This window comes from Rhizoctonia solani, chromosome 2 (genome assembly GCF_016906535.1).
Source record: "Rhizoctonia solani chromosome 2, complete sequence".
NCBI classification, from domain to species: Eukaryota; Fungi; Basidiomycota; class Agaricomycetes; order Cantharellales; family Ceratobasidiaceae; genus Rhizoctonia; species Rhizoctonia solani.
This window is the reverse complement of record NC_057371.1, coordinates 1,293,848-1,315,742: the sequence shown is the minus strand read 5'-3', so window position 1 is coordinate 1,315,742 and position 21,895 is coordinate 1,293,848. Positions and strand designations below refer to the sequence as shown.

At 50.6% G+C, this 21,895-nt stretch overlaps 6 protein-coding genes across 6 annotated transcripts; 2 read left to right on the top strand and 4 right to left on the bottom strand.

The window, feature by feature from the left end:
• Window positions 1-913: 913 nt before the first annotated feature.
• RhiXN_05014 (Zf-CCCH domain protein) lies at window positions 914-5,621 on the top strand (the record flags this gene model as incomplete). Its single annotated transcript, XM_043324830.1, has 11 exons — window positions 914-1,126; window positions 1,197-1,684; window positions 1,741-2,053; window positions 2,100-2,539; window positions 2,598-3,420; window positions 3,474-3,501; window positions 3,559-3,697; window positions 4,006-4,578; window positions 4,655-4,794; window positions 4,845-5,196; window positions 5,273-5,621. 11 exons carry the CDS (start codon window positions 914-916, stop codon window positions 5,619-5,621), a joined length of 3,858 nt encoding a protein of 1,285 aa, XP_043177249.1.
• An 842-nt stretch (window positions 5,622-6,463) lies between these two features.
• RhiXN_05013 (Solute carrier family 35) lies at window positions 6,464-13,499 on the bottom strand (the record flags this gene model as incomplete). The annotated part of the gene is made up of 19 exons (XM_043324829.1): window positions 6,464-7,197; window positions 7,258-7,464; window positions 7,525-8,024; window positions 8,089-8,419; window positions 8,493-8,599; window positions 8,650-9,346; window positions 9,406-10,050; window positions 10,104-10,257; window positions 10,307-10,769; window positions 11,670-11,788; window positions 11,842-11,960; window positions 12,018-12,044; window positions 12,101-12,236; window positions 12,291-12,400; window positions 12,450-12,467; window positions 12,904-12,951; window positions 13,007-13,053; window positions 13,113-13,213; window positions 13,275-13,499. 19 exons carry the CDS (start codon window positions 13,497-13,499, stop codon window positions 6,464-6,466), a joined length of 4,788 nt encoding a protein of 1,595 aa, XP_043177248.1.
• Window positions 13,500-14,050: 551 nt separating this feature from the next.
• RhiXN_05012 (Solute carrier family 35) lies at window positions 14,051-15,966 on the bottom strand (the record flags this gene model as incomplete). The annotated part of the gene is made up of 14 exons (XM_043324828.1): window positions 14,051-14,221; window positions 14,276-14,394; window positions 14,447-14,473; window positions 14,525-14,660; window positions 14,710-14,819; window positions 14,867-14,906; window positions 14,959-15,047; window positions 15,109-15,125; window positions 15,175-15,215; window positions 15,266-15,318; window positions 15,375-15,422; window positions 15,477-15,523; window positions 15,574-15,674; window positions 15,733-15,966. The coding sequence occupies 14 exons, from the start codon at window positions 15,964-15,966 to the stop codon at window positions 14,051-14,053; spliced, it is 1,233 nt and encodes a 410-aa protein (XP_043177247.1).
• A 1,700-nt stretch (window positions 15,967-17,666) lies between these two features.
• Window positions 17,667-18,593, bottom strand: RhiXN_05011 (eukaryotic translation initiation factor 4E type 2; the record flags this gene model as incomplete). The annotated part of the gene is made up of 4 exons (XM_043324827.1): window positions 17,667-17,993; window positions 18,048-18,082; window positions 18,134-18,192; window positions 18,283-18,593. 4 exons carry the CDS (start codon window positions 18,591-18,593, stop codon window positions 17,667-17,669), a joined length of 732 nt encoding a protein of 243 aa, XP_043177246.1.
• Window positions 18,594-18,997: 404 nt separating this feature from the next.
• On the bottom strand, window positions 18,998-19,363 carry RhiXN_05010 (uncharacterized protein; the record flags this gene model as incomplete). The annotated part of the gene is made up of 3 exons (XM_043324826.1): window positions 18,998-19,159; window positions 19,218-19,288; window positions 19,339-19,363. The coding sequence occupies 3 exons, from the start codon at window positions 19,361-19,363 to the stop codon at window positions 18,998-19,000; spliced, it is 258 nt and encodes an 85-aa protein (XP_043177245.1).
• A 357-nt stretch (window positions 19,364-19,720) lies between these two features.
• On the top strand, window positions 19,721-21,708 carry RhiXN_05009 (inositol phosphorylceramide synthase subunit Kei1; the record flags this gene model as incomplete). Its single annotated transcript, XM_043324825.1, has 9 exons — window positions 19,721-19,793; window positions 19,861-19,941; window positions 19,999-20,122; window positions 20,232-20,331; window positions 20,402-20,546; window positions 20,684-20,709; window positions 20,765-20,899; window positions 20,955-21,227; window positions 21,280-21,708. The coding sequence occupies 9 exons, from the start codon at window positions 19,721-19,723 to the stop codon at window positions 21,706-21,708; spliced, it is 1,386 nt and encodes a 461-aa protein (XP_043177244.1).
• Window positions 21,709-21,895: the final 187 nt, after the last annotated feature.

The following is a 21,895-nucleotide window of genomic DNA, read 5'->3' as shown; positions in this document are numbered from 1 at the left end:
GGGGGCTCAGCTTGGCGGGTGGGAAAAGACTTGAGGGAGTGGAAATAAATTGATTTGAACTTGATTATATAGTCAATTAGATAGGAGGTCGGAAAACTACTCTAAAATCGTGGTTATCGAGCGGCCTGAGGCAATGGAGTGGCAAAAATTGGTTACACGTACTGTCCATTACTACTGTCGCTGCGATTCAGAGTTGTGAATAGAGCAGACCTTCCTGCAATCGCAGGCAATTTGGATTCATTTTTCTTGGTTAGTAAGCATATTATCATACCGTCCAATCCTAGTATATTGCTCGCTTGAGAGGAAATGTTTAAAGCTCTGGTGGTTCTACTTGTTACGGGAGACTCACACAGATGCTACTAATGTACTTAGACGGAGAGAGGATCATCGTGCCCTTTCAAAACAGCATTTGCTGAAGCTGAGTGGGAGCCAAGATATATTCCGTTTTACAATTTAATTTATGATACCAACTGTATATATGCGTGGTCGGCTGTACTACAGTTAAGGTATAACCCATCGATAGTACTTTTGGGAAAATTAATATATAAGTACCGTTCATTTATTAATGTTTGAGCTGATATGCTGTGATCATGGTCATGTATCTCCGTGTTCCTTCTCCGTTTCCCAGGCCTAGGGTGGATGGTTAGTCTGGTTCAGCGCCTATACAAAAGTGTTCATCACACTCGTAGTCAATTAGGTTGATAAAGTGTATAGCTCATCGGGCCTTTAGTATGGTGACAAATATAGATTTCATAACTCGACAGGAACCTAGCTACTTTCACGACATATGTGAGAGAAACAAAAGCTTAAGGCGGGAGCACGTAATATAAATCACGTGATTGAACGTGTCAATGCGGGATCTCAGCGGCCGCTCGATGTCAACCGTGTAGATGACATACGTTTTATAGGCTCGATGGACGACGCTGGCGACAAGTATGGTCATATACGTGCATACCTCGCGGTACTTCAGCGCGAGCACAACTCCAAGAGCCCCACAGGGGATTCTGATGGCCCCGAGGTCAGCAACGCTGGACTTGCTGCCAAGATTGCTTCGCTACTAGCGGAAGAAAAGGAAGATGAGGTCAAGAACCTACTAGCGGAAAAGCTGAGCATCCCGGAATCATCGGTGAGACATATGTTTCAATACAATCGCTTCCCCCGTGGCCCTTGGGCTCACTGTCGCTTTCCGTTTTCAGCCCGATCTCGACGCGTATGTCCTCGAGTTTATGCACAAACACAAGGACGATATCGACGGAATATCATTGGTCTCGCTGGCCACACCTACCCGACGGCCTTTGTCCCGTGCATCCTCCACCTCATTCCGTCTCCCGCGCCCAGATACTCCCTCTGCGAGCGGGTCACCATTATCTACATCATTTCGTCGGCCACACACACCTGCCAGTGTTACTTCGCCCCTAGCCGCCAATCTTCAGGCCTATGCCCTCGGCAATTCACCTTCAGCCAGTCCCACGCTCGGTCATGCAACCACCCATGCCTTTCCTGGAGTAATTGGTGGTCTATCTGGCTCAAGACCCGCATCTCCCTTGCCCTCGCCTCGCCATCTCAATGCAAAGGCTTTAGAATTTAGACCTGGTATGTTGTCCAGACAGGCTTCTGCCATGTCTGGGTCCCTTCATAGAGATACCCCATCCCCAGACGTCTGGGGTCATGGTTCTCCCCATAAGTATGTAATCCCCTTCTAATTGGCTGTCGCCGACCTGACGTCTCATGTTTTCGCAGGGGCACATCTAATTTAGCCATCGCCGCACCACTCGTTCCCTCAGATAGTTTCTATCCTCGTCCTCTCACACCTGGCTCGTCCTTGGGATCATCTTTCCCGAGCTCGGCCCCTAGCGCCATTCCCACCCAACCAGGGGTATCTTCCAGTCTTAGCCCACCAGGTATCGGACCCTCGCCACTGTCCTCCGATTCGCCCGTTCCTTCCGCGGCTGTGCCTGTCCCAACTTCAGGTGTACTAGGGAATCGCCCCAGACACAACTCCTTTGACGACGAAGACGAATTTTCTCCCTTTGGTACGCGTCCGCCTGGTACCGTGCAATTCTTCTCGGATGTACAAACCTATAACGATCCCGAAGAAGATTACTATGGACATATGGCGGAGGAATGGCCGTTCCGGGATAGGAATCGAAGGGTATGACGACCCCCTCTCTCTTACTCCCTTGGAGGTTTTGGCACGTATATTTGGGCCAAGCGTTTCACATGTTGATCTCGAAGATGCGCTTTCACAAGCAGGGTGGGAGTTTGACAATGCAGTTGCATTACTAATGGAACGCACGAAACCGGGTTCCAAAGCGATTCAAGTCAAGGCTCCTCCAGCAACAGGACAAACCCCTAGCCAAGTTACGCGCTCATCTGGAGTGGCCGTCGTTCCGAGGGAAACATTTGTACAGACCCGGGGAGCAACTAAAGGACAGGCTGTCGCTGGCAAGGCTACCACAAACTCGGGGAGCACCGCTGCCAATCGAGTGTGCAGATATTATCTGGCTGGGGAGTGCCGTAGAGCTGATTGCCGCTTTAGGTGAGCGTATTTGAGGGCTTACTTTCTATTTATTAATATATTATCAGTCACGATATAGAGCGTGCTCTCTGCCGTTTTGGTTGCGCAGTCAATGCGCCAAGGGCGAACATTGCGAATTCTTGCATACTCTGCCGCAAGAGTCTGATGTCAGTGGAATAGTCAATTCCATGGCTCGCACAGACCTTGGGCCAGTGGACGCACCAGTTGAAGAACCCCCCGTTGAGGATTTCCCGCTGCTTGGTCGGTCTTCCAGCGCTGCTCCTAAACACGATCCAGGGCGATCTCGCTTTGCAAGTGCTGTGAAGAAAGGCACTCCCGCTCCAACTCGTACCGCTTCGGGCACAAACACCAAACCAGCTGCTGCTCCTCGATCATCGCCCAGAATTCGGCTTCGTCCGCCATCGCTCTTGCCCACTCTTCCTACAGGCGATATGCTAAATAATATGTACATGACCTATCGACAACGAGCTATCCAGCTTGGCGCCGCACGTAATGCATGCCTTTCGCGGGCGGCCGACGCATGGCGCCGCGGAGATGGGGCTGCAGCCAAACGGTTCTCCAAGGACGCGCACGAGCTGAACCGTAAGATGGTCGACGAGAGTGGCGAGGCGGCGCGTAAGATTGTTCGAGAGCGTGTACGCACTGCTGTCGATGCTGTACGTCACCGCGACGCATCCTGGAGCGATGACCCGCGCGATCGCGCAGAACGAGGCAAGATGTGTGGGGGCGAGCTTGGTGTAGTTTTGGGAGTAGCCAGTATGACAGCACTTGGCGAGAACGGAAAGGGGCTCAGGGCAGAGGAAAGGATGGAATGTCTCTTGGATCTTCACGGGTTGCATGCTGCCGAAGGTGTAGAGGCATTGCAGGACTTTTTACTCGAGGTGAGTACAGGTGTACGTACAAATGCACCTCATGCTGATCTAGACCTGAGCAGCTTGAAAAAGAGCAGTATTTTGGTTTAGGTAAGTGGCCTGCATGCGCATACACGTGGTACAGTGTTCTCAAGATGATTTTTGTAGCATATGTTATAGTTGGGGAAGAGAAGCACACGGGGACGCAGGATGCTGCACGAGGTGCCTCCAAAGCACGCTTGGGTACAGCTGTTCGCGAGTGGTTGTCTGAATGGGCGTACCCGTGGAGCGAAAGAGGTGGCGTATTGTGTGTTGACGCAATGACGCACAAGTAGCGATGGACGTAAGCAAAGGGCGCTGGAAATGAACCAGTATTGTAGTTATAAAGAACAATTTGAATTGAACTGATTTCAAGCTGGCGGGGTTTGTTTATACACAACTCTGAGGGGTTATCTGCCATACTTAACACGCTTTTACGACGGGGTGCACCTGTTTCAATGACGATTAAAGATTAATTACACTGTAGCCGTAGCAACAAAGAGCAGGAATAAATATAAATGAATCAAGTTGTCATGACATGGGCGATTGTGGCTGTGTTTCTCACGTGGCATCCAGGGCATTTCCGCGTTCTGTCAGGCCCGCAAGTTGTTCCATCCCTCTGCCTCTGTCGCCAGCTTTACGCCCTCTAAAAAGAGTTCAGACATATATGGCTGATCTTACGACCCAGATATCTCCCTCTCATCCCTCTGTGGGCTCTGACATGGGTTCTGAATCGTTTATCGTTCGCTCTGAATCCATGGCGATTCCCATTGACGAGGAACCAGTTCCACCGCGCCCCGAGTCTCCGTCGACCGAAAAGCAAGGGCTTTTGGAGGCTCTTGATCAAGCTCATTCTGCTCTCTCGAAAACTCGGGCAGAAAACGACGACTTGAGGGAGCAACTGGCAACTGCAGAGGCCAAAGCTCAAGACCAAGCGGACCAAATTGCCATGCTTCGCAGCAAGGTCGAGGAAGCTCGCCGAGGTGTTATGCGGCTCCAAACAGAAAACAGACGTGCGAGCCAGCTTCAGGCAGCTGCCAACTCACAGGAGCTCCGTACCTCGAAGCGAGCTTCATTCATTCTTCCACCTACCCCTGCGTCGCCCGGAGGTCTCAGTCCGGGAAAGCATATTCACCGACGCATATCAAGGTAAGCTCTTACGTCCTCTAAAAAGTGACCGCAAGGGGTCACCCCTATTCTGGTATTGATCGTCAATCACGTGCAGTATGTCCGAGCCCAGCCTTGCTGATCAGCTTCGGCTCTCTGGGTCCCCGTCGAGCTTTGTGACTTCGTTCCCGGAGCATATTTCTGGCCGAGTTACACCTCCTGGCCCTTCTGCTGAAGATTTGCGAAAATTCGCGCCGAGTTGACTGCATGCCAGCAGGCACTGCAAGAGGCGACTGATGCTCGGGAAGCGAGCGAGACGGCAGTGCGTGCGCTCAGAGAATTCATCGCCGAAAATGCAGTGGGCGAAACCAAGTCTAACTCGGGTTCGGAAGGCCTTCAGGGTCTGAGATTACCGCCCTTGCCGAGCGATGCGGATGTAGCCGACGTTGACGCAACGCCAAAGAAGTCTGAAGAGCCCAAACGGGGGTGGGGCAGTTGGCTCAAACGCGGGGAGACGTCCAATTCGATACCCAGACCTAACCTTGCTCCTGTGTCGAGTGCGATATCCCTCAAGGTCACACCGGAAGACGAGAGCGTCCCAGCGAGTGCCACTTCGACTACACCTGACAAGCTTTGTGAACAGCTGGACCAGGAGCCGCAGTTCATCTTCTAGCATTGACGGGGGTCCTTCTCCGACCACCGAGCCCGCACCCACCACGCCTGCGTCCCAACCAAGCGGGTTTGCCAGATTCTTTGGAAAGACCACGAGTGCTGCAAGCACACCTGCTGTTGCTCCTGTCCCACTTCCAGACATTTCGCGATCCTCGACGCCCGCATCCCACATCGAGGCTCGATACGAGCCCGAGGGTGAAGAGTCTAAACATGTTCCCCCGCCCCTGCAGCTCCGCCGCGAGGGATCTCAACGGGATTCGGTGTCCACTGCCACTACTGATGATCCCGAACCCATCAGCCCTCCTGCTGATATGGTAGACATTGCGCTCGACCACAGGCGACCGACCGAAAAGGAAGAATTTGCCGGCGAGCGCACCCCAACTGTGGCGAGCACGACTGGATTTGCCATGTGAATATGAACAGCACGATTGACGAAAATTTCTGGTATATATAATGAAGGATATACGTGCTGTTATCGATTGATAGATGAGTATTGTTACGACTGTATCTTCGTTGGTTATATATTTCGTTGTATATTTGGGACGAATGGGGTAATGATATATGGTTTATACACACAAGACACATGCATTTAGGATGAACTGCGCCGGGGTCCAAAGTGATTTATCCACGTCACCTTGGGCTCATTTGACCGCACTCCCCTCCAAATTTTGTATGCAAAAGAATAATTATTTGTTAAACTCACGAGTACTGAACTGACTGGTACAGCTGATAGGAAAAGAGACTAGACGGGACGAAACTTTTTCTCAAAGTCCAGGATGGAGGAGAAAAAAACGAATTCATGACACAGTGTGGATCGAATGCAGGTGTCGGGTATACCGTAAAAGGCAGATAGTGATATGACGAGTAAGAGTGAGCGCGAGAGAGACAGAGACAGAGAGGGAGAGTGGAAAACGAGCGTAAGGCAAGGGAAATCCAGACCCGAGACGGCAAAAAAAAAAGAGATACAAAACAAATAGCAGGGATAAGACGCAATAGTCCGGCCTGACTCGAGCTTGAATAGGATCAAACGAAAAAAAAAGGGGCAAAAACAAAGACGAAAACAAGAAATGAGGGAAAGATCCGCACACACACACATACACAACAACGAAAAGGGAGGGAGGGGGAAATTATCATTGCGATGGTGGAGGATACCGATCCGACGGTTGAGATTGAATGTAGTCCATACTTGGCCGAGCCATCACCTGTGATGGCGGGCGCGAGGGAGACTTCCACGGCTGTGGACCCTCCCGGGGCGTCATCCGCGGAGACGGTGGGGTCTGTTGGGACGGTACGCCCGGCGGGGGGTACGACATCGGCGCATGCCCGAGTCCAGGATGAGGAGGTGCGGATTGGGGCGGAGCTTGCGACCGTTCGGTCGATTGAGACCTGCCCGCGTTTCCGTTTCCGTTGATTCGGGGTGGGGGCGCACGTCGAGTGGGTTCGAACCTTGTCTCCCTCGAGCGAGATTTTGGTCCGACGGTCGGGTGGGGATAGAGGTATGTGAGTCGGAACGGGGGCCTCCTGATGGAAGGTACCCTTGTTGTGGTTGCGGACCTTGGTTGTTCGTGCTGGGTGAAGGTTGTTGCCGACGCCTGGTCATAACGTTTTCAACCCTACGCTGCATATCTCGCATGGGAAGATCCAAGCATCCGGACCAGATTTCCATGTTACCCAAGAACCACAAAAAGTCATCGGGTACCGAGAAAAACTGGTCTTGGTCCTCCAGCAAGCGGGTGACGACACCGATCGCCATGAACGATTCTTCTCGTGCTGCATCTCGGCCCTTGGAATAGAGAATACTAGGCGTAATGACTGTCGCAAGGTTGACCAAGTCCATCTTGCTTCCCGTCTCTTCGTCGACGTGGGAGAATAACGAAACCCACTTGAGGAAGACAAACAAGACCTCGAGTGTGTCCCTGTGAGATTTAGGTAACAGTATGGTCACCAAATGAAGCATCCGGGTCTTTTCCTTGTCCGACGCATTCACCGCTGCCATTTCGAATCAACAACGAACAGGGGTTCTGTTAAATGGGGAAACAAAAAACTCACATTGCACCGCCAGCCAAACCTTGTACAACCGATAGGTCAACAGCGGATCAGGCATCTCGCGCAAAAACTTTTTCAAAAGCGCCGCAAGCTGGACCGGGTTCTCTTGGGCGAATTCGACCGACGTTGGGTCCCGATCGATCGCCTCGATGACCTGGTTCATCCGACGAATGTTTCCATTTTTACGGAATATACCCTCAACGGACATGTCTTTGGAGCGTTTAATGAGCCGAGTGATTAATGGATATCATACGCAAAATCAAGGCTTACCCATCTGTTTCATAGCAGACACTATATCCTCCACAAACGTCGGCACCCGCACCGTCGCTCTCGACGCGCCCAACATCGAATCCACCCCCTCGCGCTCGACAAGCAACTCCAACGGCACCCCGAAAATCCCTTTTTTCTTGATCCCCTGCTTGTCCTTGCCGCCCTTGAACAGTTTCCCCCAAAACGTATTTTTCTTGAGCTCCAGCAGCTCGCCGAGCTCGTCCATATCGATCGCATCCCGGATCGGAGTGCGCAGCAAGCTCTGGACCGCCGCGTGCTTCACGACCAGCTGCTCGAGCGGGCCCAGCTCGGCGATCATCCGGCGCGACCCCTGGCGCGGCAACGAGCGCCTCTGTTCGGCCTCGACGAGCTGGGGGATATCGCCCAGCGTGAGACCTTCGCCCGACTCGGTGCGCTCGTACTGGTGGTCCTCGCCGACCGGACTCACGAGACTATCGTCCACGATCCGGACCTGGGTGTTGTTCCTCGCAAACGGCGGTCTGAGCACACCCGTGGCGACTCGCCCTGAGACTGTGGCAGGACCTGTTGGGCCTGGGCCTGAACCTGGGCTGGGTTTGGATCTGGTTCGGTGCTCGCGGTGTGGGCTGTCGCAGTGTGACCGGGACCGAGTTCGTGAGCGGGACGTGGTGCATGGATCCTGCCTGGGACGGAGGAGCCGAGGGGCCCATGACGATAGTCGAGCCCTGGTGCTGCGCGCTGCTCTTTTGGGCCCCGACGTCTGTTCGCTGGGCCACTTTGCCCGTCGGACTTTCGACAATGGTCGAGCGCTTGGGGAGTCTGGCCGTAGCGCTCAGTTTCCTGTCCAGATGCACCGACTTCATAGGCACGACGCCCGAATCACGGTGATGCGATGACGGTGAGTTGGACGATAGCTCTGCAAAATCGAGATCATCATTGTCAGCACCCACACAGTCCCAAAACGAGTTGCGCAGACAAGAACCACGAACCTTCGATACCAATCGCACCGCGCTTCTTCAACAACAAGAACAACCGCCTCAGCGCAACGTTGAGCAAAAACGCATACTGCTCGAGCCTCGACACGGCCTCGAACCCACTTCGACAAGGCGGTACGGTCCCGTGGTCAGTACAATAGATTGCCGCGACGTGACGGGTTCGCCTTCACTGGGCTCATAGATGAATCGCCCTACTTCCGCGGGAGGTCTTCGCACACTCGAGACCTTTTTCGTACCGCCTTCTTCGTCATCAGGCTTCTTCTCGGGCGCTTGCAGGTGAGGTGGTAATGGAGCAACAGCGGTGCGTGTACAATCGTCCTGTGCGCACTTGATGCATGTCGTGTGCCACCGCTGGTAGGTCCCCAATCGCACGCAGTCTTCTTCGACGGTTAGTCCGCAGACGGTGCAGAGATCGCTCGGAGAGGACATGAGCAACCCCGCGGGCCCCGCGAACGGAGATTCACCGGCGACTTCAGGGGCAAGCGAACGGTATCCGTAGGCTACTATGCTATCGGAGGGGTCGTTCCCGTTGGGCTCGTTGGGCGGTGAGGAGAGTCGCCGAGCACGGACATCGCCCCCGCTCTTTGCCAGGGCCTTCATGCGTTCGAGGAAGCGGCCAAGGGCAATACCCCCATCGCCCAGCTCGCGCTCGAGTTTAAGTGAGCCGGTGAGTGCGATGCGGATCAAGATTTTGAGGTAATGGGCGAGCCCCGTGACGAGTGCGAGTAGCTCCTGGGACATGCCCTGACCGGAGTGCTTGGGGTCACTTGACGATGAATGGGACAGAAGAGTGAAGAGATCGACAGTCTTGCGGCAGAGCATCCGTGCCTCCCGAACATGGGACATGCCTAAATCGGGACATGTGTGAATGGGGATTGTGACGTGAGGGGATTAAAGATGGATTTACCTTTGGAAGAGAGGGCGGCAAATCGGTCTTCGATCTCGTCTATTGCGGCAAAAAGGACTTCGACGTGGAGAATGAATTTCTCAGCCATGCGAATAGCGTCGAGGTAGATGCCGGCGCTGACTTGGGTGAGCATGTCGCTGATGCAGGCTGCGCTGGACTCTTCAAACGCGCTCAGATTGGTCCATATCGCATAGACTTGGGCTTCCATCTTGACCTGGGCGGCCTTGAGAGATTGGGCGGTTGTTTGTTGTTCTTCGGCGATGTAAGTAAGCTGGGTGGGGGCAGGCGAGGACGAGTCGAATGGTTCGGGGGGAGGATGGATGGGGAGCACGGGGGGCGGGCGACGACCTTGACATTCCAAAACTGGGGGCAAACGAGCTGTTAGCACAGATAATAAAATGCAAGATAAACGGACCTTGTGGATGAGGTAACACTCGGGGTGAAATGCGCTGTCTCGCTGGTTGCGATTTATTTCGACGAATTGTTTGAGAATGGCCGAGTTGCAGCCAACGCACTTGACGGCGAAGCGAGTGGAATAGTGCCAATGACAAAAGACCGCGCCCTCGTGCTCATAATACGAGTCTTGTGGACCAAATAAGGTCGGACAGACGGAACATGTAAAGTGCTCGACATGGTACTTTTTGTCTAGATGAATGTCTGAATGAGCAGTAACAGAGAGAGGAAGAGTGGAGACGGACCGCATGCTGTGATATAGCTACCTCGCAAGGCCATGTCGCACTTGGCACAAATGAGATTGAGGCGCTTGAAATAGTCGCGCTCGCAGAGGGGGTGCTGGCGACCATCGGGGCCGTCGATGGGGAAGAACTTGCTCGCGACGACCGAGTTGCAATCCTACAAGATGTCAGCCAAGAAAGAAAAAAAAAAATAAAAAAAGACAGACCCTGCAGCGGAAACACTCGAGGTGAAAGACGGTGCCGAGGGCACGAACAAACTGTGCGGTCATTGGCTGTCCACATGCACTGCAGAGATTGGCTCCAGTGCTGTGCGAGGTGTTGCTGGAGGGGGGAGGACCGCCGCTCATAGCGCTGGGACTGAGAAGGGTGTGCGAGTCGTCTGAGCGGGCGGACCCCATGATGCGGCTGCCAGATGGAGTCGAGGGACGGGAGCCAGGTGCGGGGGCGAGGTATCCGGGGGATGGCGACGGGGACGGGGAGCGACCAGGCGAGCTGTTGCCATTGGCCATGGGCTGCAGAGAGGCCGCGGGGATCCGCGGTGAGCCCGGGGGCGTGCGTGCAGAGTAGAACGACTGTTTCGCCGGTGATGAGGGCCGGCTCGCTCCGTCGACGCGGCGCGGAGGCAAGTAGACGTCCTCGTCAGGCAGCCCCCCAGGCTGTTTTGCCGGGCTCCGCTCATCGCGCTCGAGTGCAAGGGGGGGTTGGAGTGCGTGTGCGAGTGCGAGTGCGGATGCGAGTGCAGGTGGGTGTTAGAGCTAGAGATGTAAGAGTTCGAGTTAGAGTTCGAGTTAGAGTAAGAATATGTGTGTGTAGGTGTATATGCCTGCGATCGCGCCGTCCCGTTGGAGTTGAAGACACTAAACGTCTGGCTCGGTGGTCGCGTGTGCATGTCCCGCGGCCCCTCAGGGTACCCCGATAGACTCCGCATCTGCCAATCCGTAATGCCGAGTCTACTCCTTTACACTCGTCGTCGTCCTCAGGTCCACGACGGTGGCAGTGTCACATTGCATCCGGCCCCCCACCCACTCTCGACGTTTCATATCTGCCCCCTCCCCCGTTTGTCTTTGATACATTTGTCACAACAGCGTCATAGCCGCAACTCATCCATCTGCATGCATCCCCCATGTTGAAAAGGGTTCGCTCTCGCTATACGTCTTTCTCTTCCCCGCATGTATCTTGTCTCTCAACCTGCCGCATATGGCCACCCCCGTGCACAGACCACTCACTTTATCGAAACCGATCAGCACAAATACGTCGATACAAATCCCGCCTTTTTAATCAAACACCTTTTCCGTACGTCAGTCTCTTTTTTTTGGGTCTTCTCAACTTGAAACTTTTGACACACAGCCGAATAGATCCCCGTCTGAACGGAAACGAGTGACATCCCCCGTGTCCGCTTGCGGCTGCACTCAAAACCTAGCTGCACAACGCACTCAACCAGCGTCGAACCACACACATATCTCGTTTTAGGTGGGAGGAGGGCCTCCAAATATAAATAGCCAAGATGATCACCAGTAACCCCTCTACACCTCGACCGATTCATCAGACCCGACCTTTCTCCTGACGTACCCCGGCATCTGCGGATCCAGTGTTCCTTGCTCCTCGGGCGTCGAATGCCAAAAGTAGGCAATCAGTCCAAAGATGATGACCGCAAACGCGACAAAATATAACCAGTACGGGCGGTAATGCTTTTTCAACCATCCTTAGATTGAATACGAGCGCATGGAGAAAGGAAACTTACGTAGAGACCCAACCCAAATAGTAGCCCATAAAAGTCACTTGACAACAGGCTCAGGTTGTAATACACCGACGACGCAGCACGGTAAATGAGCGGCGCAGTCGTATACAGGATAAACATAGCTACAACCCCGAATATCAGTACAACCCGTAACAAACAGAAACGTGCACACGACTCACCAATTGTATACGCAAACAACAGCCCAACTTTGACGATACCGTCAGAATCATACACACTTGAATAAATCAAAACAATCACTCACTAACACCCCCGTTCCAAGTTACATTCCTCATCTCCTTGTGCTCCAGTCCGCTCGCCTGGATCGCATTGATAATCATCCCGTACATTCCGAGCTGTCCGACGACTTCGTATAATGGGCGTTTACGAACCAGGAATTCCTAAGTCATGTGCACTCAGTATGCATCAATGCAAGGAGGAAGCAAGAAGTTTACCTCGGTAGCATTCGTAAATCCATACAAGGTTGCTCCAGCGAGCATGAACAAGTCCCCTTTGACCATGGACGAAGCCGGGTACTGCCCCGTCCCCGTTAAACGATCCGAGGCTACCCCCTTATGAGTTCCTTTCCACCAAAGGCATGTTCAAGAACTCACCAACAAGCATACCCAACCCTCCAACGCAAATAAGTATACCCTAAATTTCATCCGAGCGCATAAACACAGTGCCATGCAGTACACCAAACAAAAGCAATCCAAAAACGTAAGTATCACATTCACGTACGGCAAGAATGCGCAATGAGAGTTTGGAAGGTTGCTCACAATCAATTGTGTCCAGTGGTATTTGGGCCGCATATATATCCATGCAAAAAACGCACATGCCGGGATTGCCCATCTATTCCGGAATCCAGACCTTGTCAGCGTCGCTAAAAGCAAATGGAAAAAAGAGGGGCGCCTACGAATCAAGCAGCATGCACGAAAGCAAGTTTGTGAATTGGTATGCCAAAACTACTAGATAGTTCCCCTCGACATCACACGCAGCAAGGATGAAATCTATATTGGGCAATGGTTATCCTAGCCGAGCTTTGATAAGGGCTCCAAGGGGACGTACATTTCCAGCCATCTTTGATAATCAAGTTCCCCCATCCTTTAAATCCATCTAAAAAAACACTCGTCAGTTGAATCACATCAACGATAAATAAGACCCAACGTACACTTGAAAATTGTATAAGGCGTGTACACGATAAAGAGTGCAAAATACCTATCCCGATCAAGTCAAGTTCATGAACTTCCGACACAACCACCCAAACACGCACTCACAGGAAAAATGTTTGAGTCGCAGGCAAAGACCATCCACGATTGACCAACTCGGTGGTTGTGACTGATGTACAAGTAATACAAATGCTAACAAGTTGGCCGCCCTAAATATAACATCAATGAAATCAAAAAAAGTTTTGTTCCTGGGCCAAATGACACACTTACGAGCAAAGCCAAAACAAATCGTCTTGTCAGGACGGACCTAGGCGTACACCCACGCTCGCCCAAAAATTTCCAAACGACGAGTAGTCGAGCGCGGGTCGGACCGGGCTTGAGTCCTTGTTCCTCATCTTGCGATTGAACACGGTCGTTTTCCTGGTTGATTTTTCCCGACTTGATAGAGGACGAACTCGATTGGGAACGTTCGATTTGGGGCTCTTGGGCGTTCATGATGAGGAAGGGGGATGGCAAGAGGGTGGGTCAAGCGCCTCAAGCCATATGGTGCTCCCCCTGTTATTTTATCTGCCGGTGCAATCCGGTGGCGCTTCCGAGTGATGGGTTATAATTAGCGATCATGCCAAGACAAGTTAGCCCCGCGAGCGTTAACTAGGCGAACACTACAGTATCTGGGTCTCGCTCCAGCTCCATAGCGTGCGAGGACTCGGTTCGAGGGGAATAGAAAAGTGCCGGACCGGGGGCTGGGGGATTCACTCGTGTGCTTTGTGCGCCTGGAACAGATGTCACACCTAATCGCCATCAGGTGTTCCTGGGCGCGATTAATCGATCAATCCCCACGTAATTTGTACGGAAACCCACTTACTATGATATCCTTTAATTGTTCGGAATTATTATACAACATATGCCTTGGTACGTACTTGAAAACCTTTTACGAGGCTACCTCTCGAAAGAATTGAAAGAGCAAATTTAATATATCCATTCAAGAATTCTGGTCGTACAATCCTCATACATAAGCAAACCTAACAAAATATGCATGCCCTTTTCTAAACGGGTATTTCAGAGCCCGGTTCCCTCTCGGGTTTCTGCTGCACGTATTCGGGTTTTTGAGGATCGAGTTTACCTTGTTCCTCGGGCGTCGAGTGCCAAAAGTACGAGACGAGACCGAAGATAATGACCACAAAGGCAATAAAGTAGAGCCAGTAGGGGCGTTGATGCTAAACGTGAATTTGTCAGGAATCAAAATCTAAGGATAATGAAGATCAACTCACGTAAAGCCCGAGAGCAAAGAGAAGTCCGTAAAAGTTACTGGATAGCAAGCTGAGGTTGTAGTATACTGACGAGGCAGCTCGATAAATCAGAGGAGCAACCGTGTACAAAATCAACATGGCTAAACGGGGAATCTTTAGTATCTAATAACTCGATGGTTTGGGCTTACTTACCGATCGTATATGCGAATAGCAAGCCAACTTGGGATGTGATCAGCGTTTAACGCACGATTTGAAGATGCCTATACTTACTAACACCGCCATTCCAATTTGCCGTCCTCATATCTTTGTGCTCCAACCCACTAGCCTGGATAGCGTTGATAATCATTCCGTACAGACCGAGTTGCCCAATAACTTCATATAGCGGGCGGTTTCTCACAAAGAATTCCTATACTAGACTAAGACCTCAATTTACTCTAGATGAGAGAGTGACTGACCTCGGTAGCGTTGGTGAACCCATACAGAGTCGCCCCAGCGAGCATGAACAAGTCACCCTTGACCATAGACGCTGCTGGATACTGTCCAGTTCCCGTAAGGTGGTCCGAAGCTGCAGGTGGTTAATCTTCAATTGTCACACATCAACTATGGACGTACCAATGAGCATGCCCATTCCTCCGATGCAGATAAGGATGCCCTATGGGTGAGAGATGCAATATAGTGCAGTGGTATAGTAGCATGTATCGCACCGTTGGCGGAGAAGAAAAAAGTCCAGATTTGAGTACATAATCCAGATACGGTTGAGGGATGGTGAGGATGGTGGGGGTTTGGAAGGTTGCTCACAATCAGTTGTGTCCAGTGGTATTTTGGACGCATATAAAGCCATGCGAAAAATGCACATGTCGGAATAGCCCATCTGAGCAGAGTCGGAACATGCAATTGAGTTGTATGACGTCTGAACTTACGAATTGAGGAGCATGCATGACAGCAAATTCGTATATTTGTACTGTGGGGTTCTTTAGTGTGAAATACAATTCAGGGCATGGAATGACTTACAGCGTTAACAACTAGGAAGTTGGCCTCTACGTCACACGCAGCGAGTACAAAGTCTGGAAGTGAAATTATCAAGGCAACGATTCACTTAGTAACAGGCGAGCGAACATACATTTCCAGCCATCCTTGATGACGACATTGCCCCAACCCTTGAACCCGTCTGGAAGTGTATCGTTGAATACTCTTGATTTTACCAAAAATATTTTAAACTTACACTGATAGATCGTGTAAGGTGTGTACACAATGAACAAGGAGAAATACCTATAGAAACACGTCATACCACCATCACTGAGAACTAATAACAAACTCACAAGAAGAATGTTTGGGTAGTAGGCAAAGACCAACCGCGATTCACCAACTCGGTCGTAGACACTGAGGTACAGGTGATGCAAATGCTAACGAGTTGGCCGCCCTGTTGTTTAAGGCCAGTGGTTTAGTCCTCCGTTCGCTGACTAAGCACATAAACTCACAAGTAATGCCATAACAAATCTCCTCGTAAATACAGACCTAATTCGCGCTGCAACGCTGGTCCAAAACGCCCCAAAGGAGCTGTAGTCAAGTGGCGGGCGAGTGTTGACATGTTCGACTTCGGTCTGTGCCTCCCCTGCCGGAGTGTTAAGATGGGATAGTTTTCCAGATTTGACTGAAGATGCAGTCGAGTTCGAGCGCACAAGCGCGGGCTGGATTGGCTCTTGGACGTTCATCTTGGTTCGAGAAGAGAAACCTCCTCAAACCACGGCAGTTTGTCTGGCCGGCTTATATGTGGTGCGCATGCGTATTGATGCTTCTTATCGATGCAAATTTCTTGGGCTCTCTTGTGGGCTTGGCATTAGGCACCAAAGGCCCAGTGGCGCGCCTATATTCGCTTAGACGCCACGCTATGATCAAGTCAGATAGGGGCCGTAAATTGAGATGCTATGGGATGGACGAAGATACATACATTCGTTTTTCGTTCCGTCAGCCTTTCCATTGCCAGCTATGGTGTCTTCTCGCAATACAATCGATGATTGGTCTCAAATCGACCCAGAAACTAATATTATTAGTTTGCATGGGGCATTGTTACACTGAAGCTCACTACTGCAATACTGCCCACCCATCATTCGATGATGATCGCCGTGGGCAAGCTCCACCGAAGACTGACCGTGGGTGTTGGAGAGACCTGTTAAAGGTTAAGCGTATCGAGCCTCCTCGAGAGGTCCGGACACACCCTCTGTGCCACATTGAAGCCCCTCAAGAGAGTCTGAGCTACATGATCCCATTTTCTGACCTTTTCACACCCGAAGATTTGGTGCAGCAGTACTGTAGTTCTACTAGCTCATTTTGGAACCTCCAACGACGCGACCTTATGATGGAGCAGCATTCGCCCGACACCTTAACAAGATACCGAGGTGAAATAATATGGTTTGGATCAGGGGGGTGGGCTATGGAATTGGGTAGAAACCGGCTTTTCCATTAAATTCCCACTCGTTTGTTCGCGATCGACATTTTCCGAGCCGAAACAAGTTGTGGGACTGTCGAAGAGTTTGTACGAAATCTAGAATTTTTCGCTCCCGAGATGCTTGGAAGAAAGCTTGTTTATTAGGCGCATGGTATGCGTACGACTTATAAAGTGCCTTGGAAATACTTCCGTCCGCATACAGCAAGAGTCTTTCGAACCGCATTGAAATTTCTCAGAACCTCACATCCACATTATATTATTATAAATAAGCAAAACCAATAAAACCTGAACTAGCATCATCCTTCGTGTATAGGCACTTCCCATTAATACCACCGGTGAATAGGTTAAGTTGGCCCTCAGTCACCCAACCTATTACGAGAACGAGGTGGTCCGAACTACGGGTATTCGTCCAACTCTCCGCATATATGGACATTCACATATTCTGATAATGTACTTCATGTCCATACAGCTCTCATTGGCACGGCACGGGGATCACGGGGCTATTGGCGCCTATATATTCTTTAGACGCCCTGCTATGATCAGAGGGGCTCGCGGAAATTATCCATTCACTATCTCCATCGGCAAAACTCATCAATGGTAACTTCATCGGTGCAAGTTATTGTCTTACTAATACACTCAGGTACAGAGGCCACGACGTACAACAGTGAGGAGAAATTCAATCATAGCGGTACAAGCTGCACTCTTCCATTGACTGCAAGAGCAAGAACGTCCGTGTGCAATCACACCACGCGATCGTTAGTGGCCGGCAATTTTCGGAATGATCCTTTGTCTTGAAGAGATTCTGAAACAGAGAGAGCGTTAGGTAGGTTTCATAACAGCATTCTCCGGTCATACCATTATGTGATTTGTACTCGAAAGTCGTGGAAGGTGGCAAGTTCAGGACCCGACGAGTCGTATCCCTAGATATTGCTTAACTGGGTCCCACCCACAAAGGAATTGTTGATCTCACCGTATCCTATTTAACACCTGGCTATTACTCTCGTCCTTGTTCCAAATGCTAATGATATCTTCTTGGATGCGCACGCTAAGGACACATCCACAGACCTCGTCCTCGTCCTCGAATTGATCACCAATGAGAGCAAGTATGAGATCCTCCCAGAGCCTGTCTGCGACACCTTTGCGCAAACGGATACTCCATTTTCCGCCTTTTACATTCATCGGGTCCTCCCAAACGGGCCGCTGAACTCCGGAGTGAAAGATGAGGTAGTCGGTAGTTGGTTGGAGGTTTGATGGGGGGTTCAGGTGAGTGAAGATGGACCAAAACGATTCGACCTAATTGAACTACATGAGCCAGAGCGCCAAAGAAGTATAACAGCATAAGCTTACGGAGCTAAAAGCAGTCACACGCTTGATTCCCTCCTCTGCAAAGCCGTCAATAATAGTTGGGGGTGCCTAACTAGTACTCCACTTACCATAATTAATGAGTGTCTGTGGTGTTCTGTTTTGGCGCTGGTGGAACCAGATCACCCAGCTGCAACAAAGAAGCCAAATCAGCATACATGCCTCGAATACTTGGTACTCGTATGAGTTGTTAGTTTATAAGAGAAGTTTGTCAACTCACGTGGATTTGAGTGGATGAACTGCAGCCAAGCCACTGCCATTGCCCGTGCGATCTGCGCTCGTGCCACGTCCTTTTTCTCCAGATGGCCTTTCGGTCCCAGTTACGGAAAGAGAAAAATGTTTAGAGCGCACGGCAGACGGAGGTGCGGCGCCTGATGTACTCCGAGATCGAGAATTAGGTCCCGTCAGAGAGTTTCCGTTGGGGCCAGATGGAGCAGGGGTAGACACAGGAGATGGATTATTATTGCTTCCAGTAGTATTCGTCAAGCGGGTTTGGCTGTGGTTGGAGAAATAGCCTGGGTTACCAGCCATGTATTCTTCTCAAAATAGTTGGTATAAGAAGGCACTGACAGGCGGTTGGTCAAGACAATTTAGGTCAGAAAGTGAGAACAAGTCGATATAAGAATACACTTCAAGTTTGATAGATACGATGGTGCTCGATGACGAATTGTATATATAAGATATGAGGCCCTATGCTTGGACGTTGTGCGTGGTCGAAAATAAGATTATGGCAATCCCCAATGTTTGTCTTTGCTTACTCCCGATGAGTCAGCCAACCAAAGCCTCCAAATTCTGGTGACCTCTGGACCTATTCATGCATAGTCCAGCTATCGATGTTCAGATTTACCAATACAATCCCTGGACGTACATATTTTACACCTCTTCAACAGACTTGTATGGATACAACGAGACTTTATGCGGCTCATAAATGCGAATTAGTCTGAATATAGTCCTCCTTCCCGAGTAGTGAGAGCATCTCCCGCGCGCGTCTCTGCGTCCATATGCTCTCGTAGATGTGCCTGATGTTGTTGTGCGTCAAAGGCTGGCCCACTAGGTCCTAGTTTCTGCTCGGGGTTGGGGTCAGATTTGGGGTACACCTGTATTTAAACTATCTGTTGAGTCCGTATCTCTTTCATTCTCAGGAGACAGCTGTACCCCTGCAGGATTCTCTCTGGTAGGAGAAGGAGGAATGCCGTTGTCCGAGGCTGTAGGAAACTTTGCATCGGCTTAAAGAGAAAGTCAGAGACATATCAACTCTCAGATAGATGGAGTTCACCTTCGTTCATAGTGGCAGAAGGCATGGTTTATTATTCCAAAGGGCACTAGTATTAAATGTAGTGGTTAAGAATCAAGATGGCCGACTAACGAGTTGTTAATGAAGGAGCGTTTGGCCTGACGTCACCAAATTGACAAGTTCGAATTGAAGGCGCATGATCCCGCAAAGACGCCGGGCGTTACGTAGTCTATCAGCGAATCGCGCCCATCGTCAACCAGCATAAAAGGACCATCACGGGCGAGAGATACTTGTTCACCAAGTGCACTTGCTGCTAAGAGCCCAAATTAAATCTAAAAAATGGTGAGATTAATTAAGATACTTGATATATGTGTTAACCCTGAGTCAACTGGTTGAATGCTAGTCTGCTCACCCAGCTTTAACGATGGCGGTCCTCTGCTCGATTGGAGGTATCACTGGATTTGCAAGGACAAAGTCTATACCATCACTGGTTGCTGGTGAGTAGCACTTACACTCAGACAGACATGCCATAGACTTTTAATTTAACGCAAACGTGGCATTAAGGTGTCGGTGTTGGTGGCATGTATGGTTATGCGGGATACCAAATTCGGAACGGTGGAAACTATGGATATGAAACAGCCCTTGGTACGTCATATGGAACACTGGATAGTAGAGGCGAATCATAACATGCACATTGCTCAGCTGCGTCTGTCATCCTTTTCCTTTCCTCCGTTCCTCGTGCTCGCAAGGGGCCTGTCCCTCTCACGCTATCGATCACTTCGGCAGCAGCAGCGATATATTACGCCAAAGTGGTGTATGACTTCCGGTAAAAGGGACGGGTTCTTTTGCTTCGTTTCAGCGCTAGTTGTTTTGTATGTAACGAAAATAAAATACTCTTGACATGACCGATCATTTGTTTGAGGGCCGCTGCCAAGATTCACAATGGTCAACCACGAAGGGCTTGGAGTGCAGTGCAGCTCTCGTTCCCGGTCTCGTTCCCCAAGCTGGCGAGATGAACGCGAACTACTCCCATATGTGAGTTGATGTCTCTCGCTCGGCGACCCGAGTGCTTATGTCATGATGCGTGTGAATTGAACATGTGCAGCAACGAAAGTTCGCTCCTCCCACCGCGGTCGGCGCGATACCAGCATATCCTGCTTCACCGCGCACTCCAAGCCCGTCTCGCCGTTCAAGCTCTCCTGCAGCTCCTGGGTATCGCGAGTTTAAACCTCGTAATCAACACATCATGGGTCGGCTCACTCTCAAACCTGAATGGCGACCACTAGCACTGCGATCGTTTTTGGGATTTGTGGATATCAAAACAGGAAAGTCGTTTTTGAACGATTAGAGGTTGTATTCATATCCTTATGTATTATTGGATTTGCAGGAGTTACGATGATTTTGTTGTTCGCAGTGAGTCTGGTGCTGTGTTCCCCCTGAATACTGCTAATTATGAGCTTTGCAAAAGTTAATTAACAAGGTCGCTGGTGTATATGGCCTGGTCTCCTTGTTTTTTGGAGGATCGGCTGCTCAAATCAGCATGTACGTCTATTCTTCGCTCGCCATAGTGGCGTTGGCTTGGGGCTTGAAAGCCGTTACGGATGTAAGCAAACACTATGATCCAACTATGCGGGAGCATTAATGCTATATTTCAATAGGAAGATCCAAAGCGTACCTTTTACTTTGCACATATTTTTGTGGCTGATCATCTACTCGGGACTATCTGGACCGTATTTTTTGCTGTTCTGTGGTGGGTATACAACCCCCACGACGGGGAAAAAGTTGTGAACTCGGCGGCCCAGGAGGCCATGGCCGGCGCTCATGGCAACACAACTATGACACATGAGGAGAGAGTAGCAGCGGCGCAGCTCATATGGAACAAGGAGAAGGGACTCGCTGCAGCCGTTCTCATTGCGGGGTGGATATCAAAGGTATCTAGGCATAATAGCACGAAGACCTGGATGTTTATCTAATTTGGTTCAGATCTACTTTGCAGCATTGATATACTCATATGCCACCCACCTTCGTCAAGGTTCTTACCGTACCCTACCCATGACAGCTGCTCTTGCAAACAGTATTTCGAATAACGGCGACAACACGTTGATGGAATCGGATCTAGAAAGCGATGACGAGACGGACGGTTCCACTCTATACCGCATGCCTGTCAGAACCCCAAGGACCGGCGACAATTTTGCAGAATTTTCGAACGGGCCCAGTCGTGGCCGCAAACCGGGAACTTCCAAGGGATCTAAACTCGGGGAGCCGATAGATTCAAATGAAGAGGAAGTGCTTTGGGACGAGGAGGAAGAACGGGCTGGTGCAAGTGGTATGAGTAGTAAACTTGAAACCGAGAGCGATCTGTCGAGCTCAACTGATCCCGAAGCGCAAGTTCGACCATCGCATATTCGCTGAGCGTCTTCTCTAGGCTATTTATTTTGTACATTTGCTTTGTCCAGATGTTCTTTATTGTAGGATTTGCATATGCGCAAGGGCACGTCCTTTAAATTGTGACCAAATTAAGTAGTTAGGCTAATAGTAATAGATAAGATTAGATTTTGTTTACCCTTTGCCTCGGCAGGAGTTGGATCCGTGAGAGGGC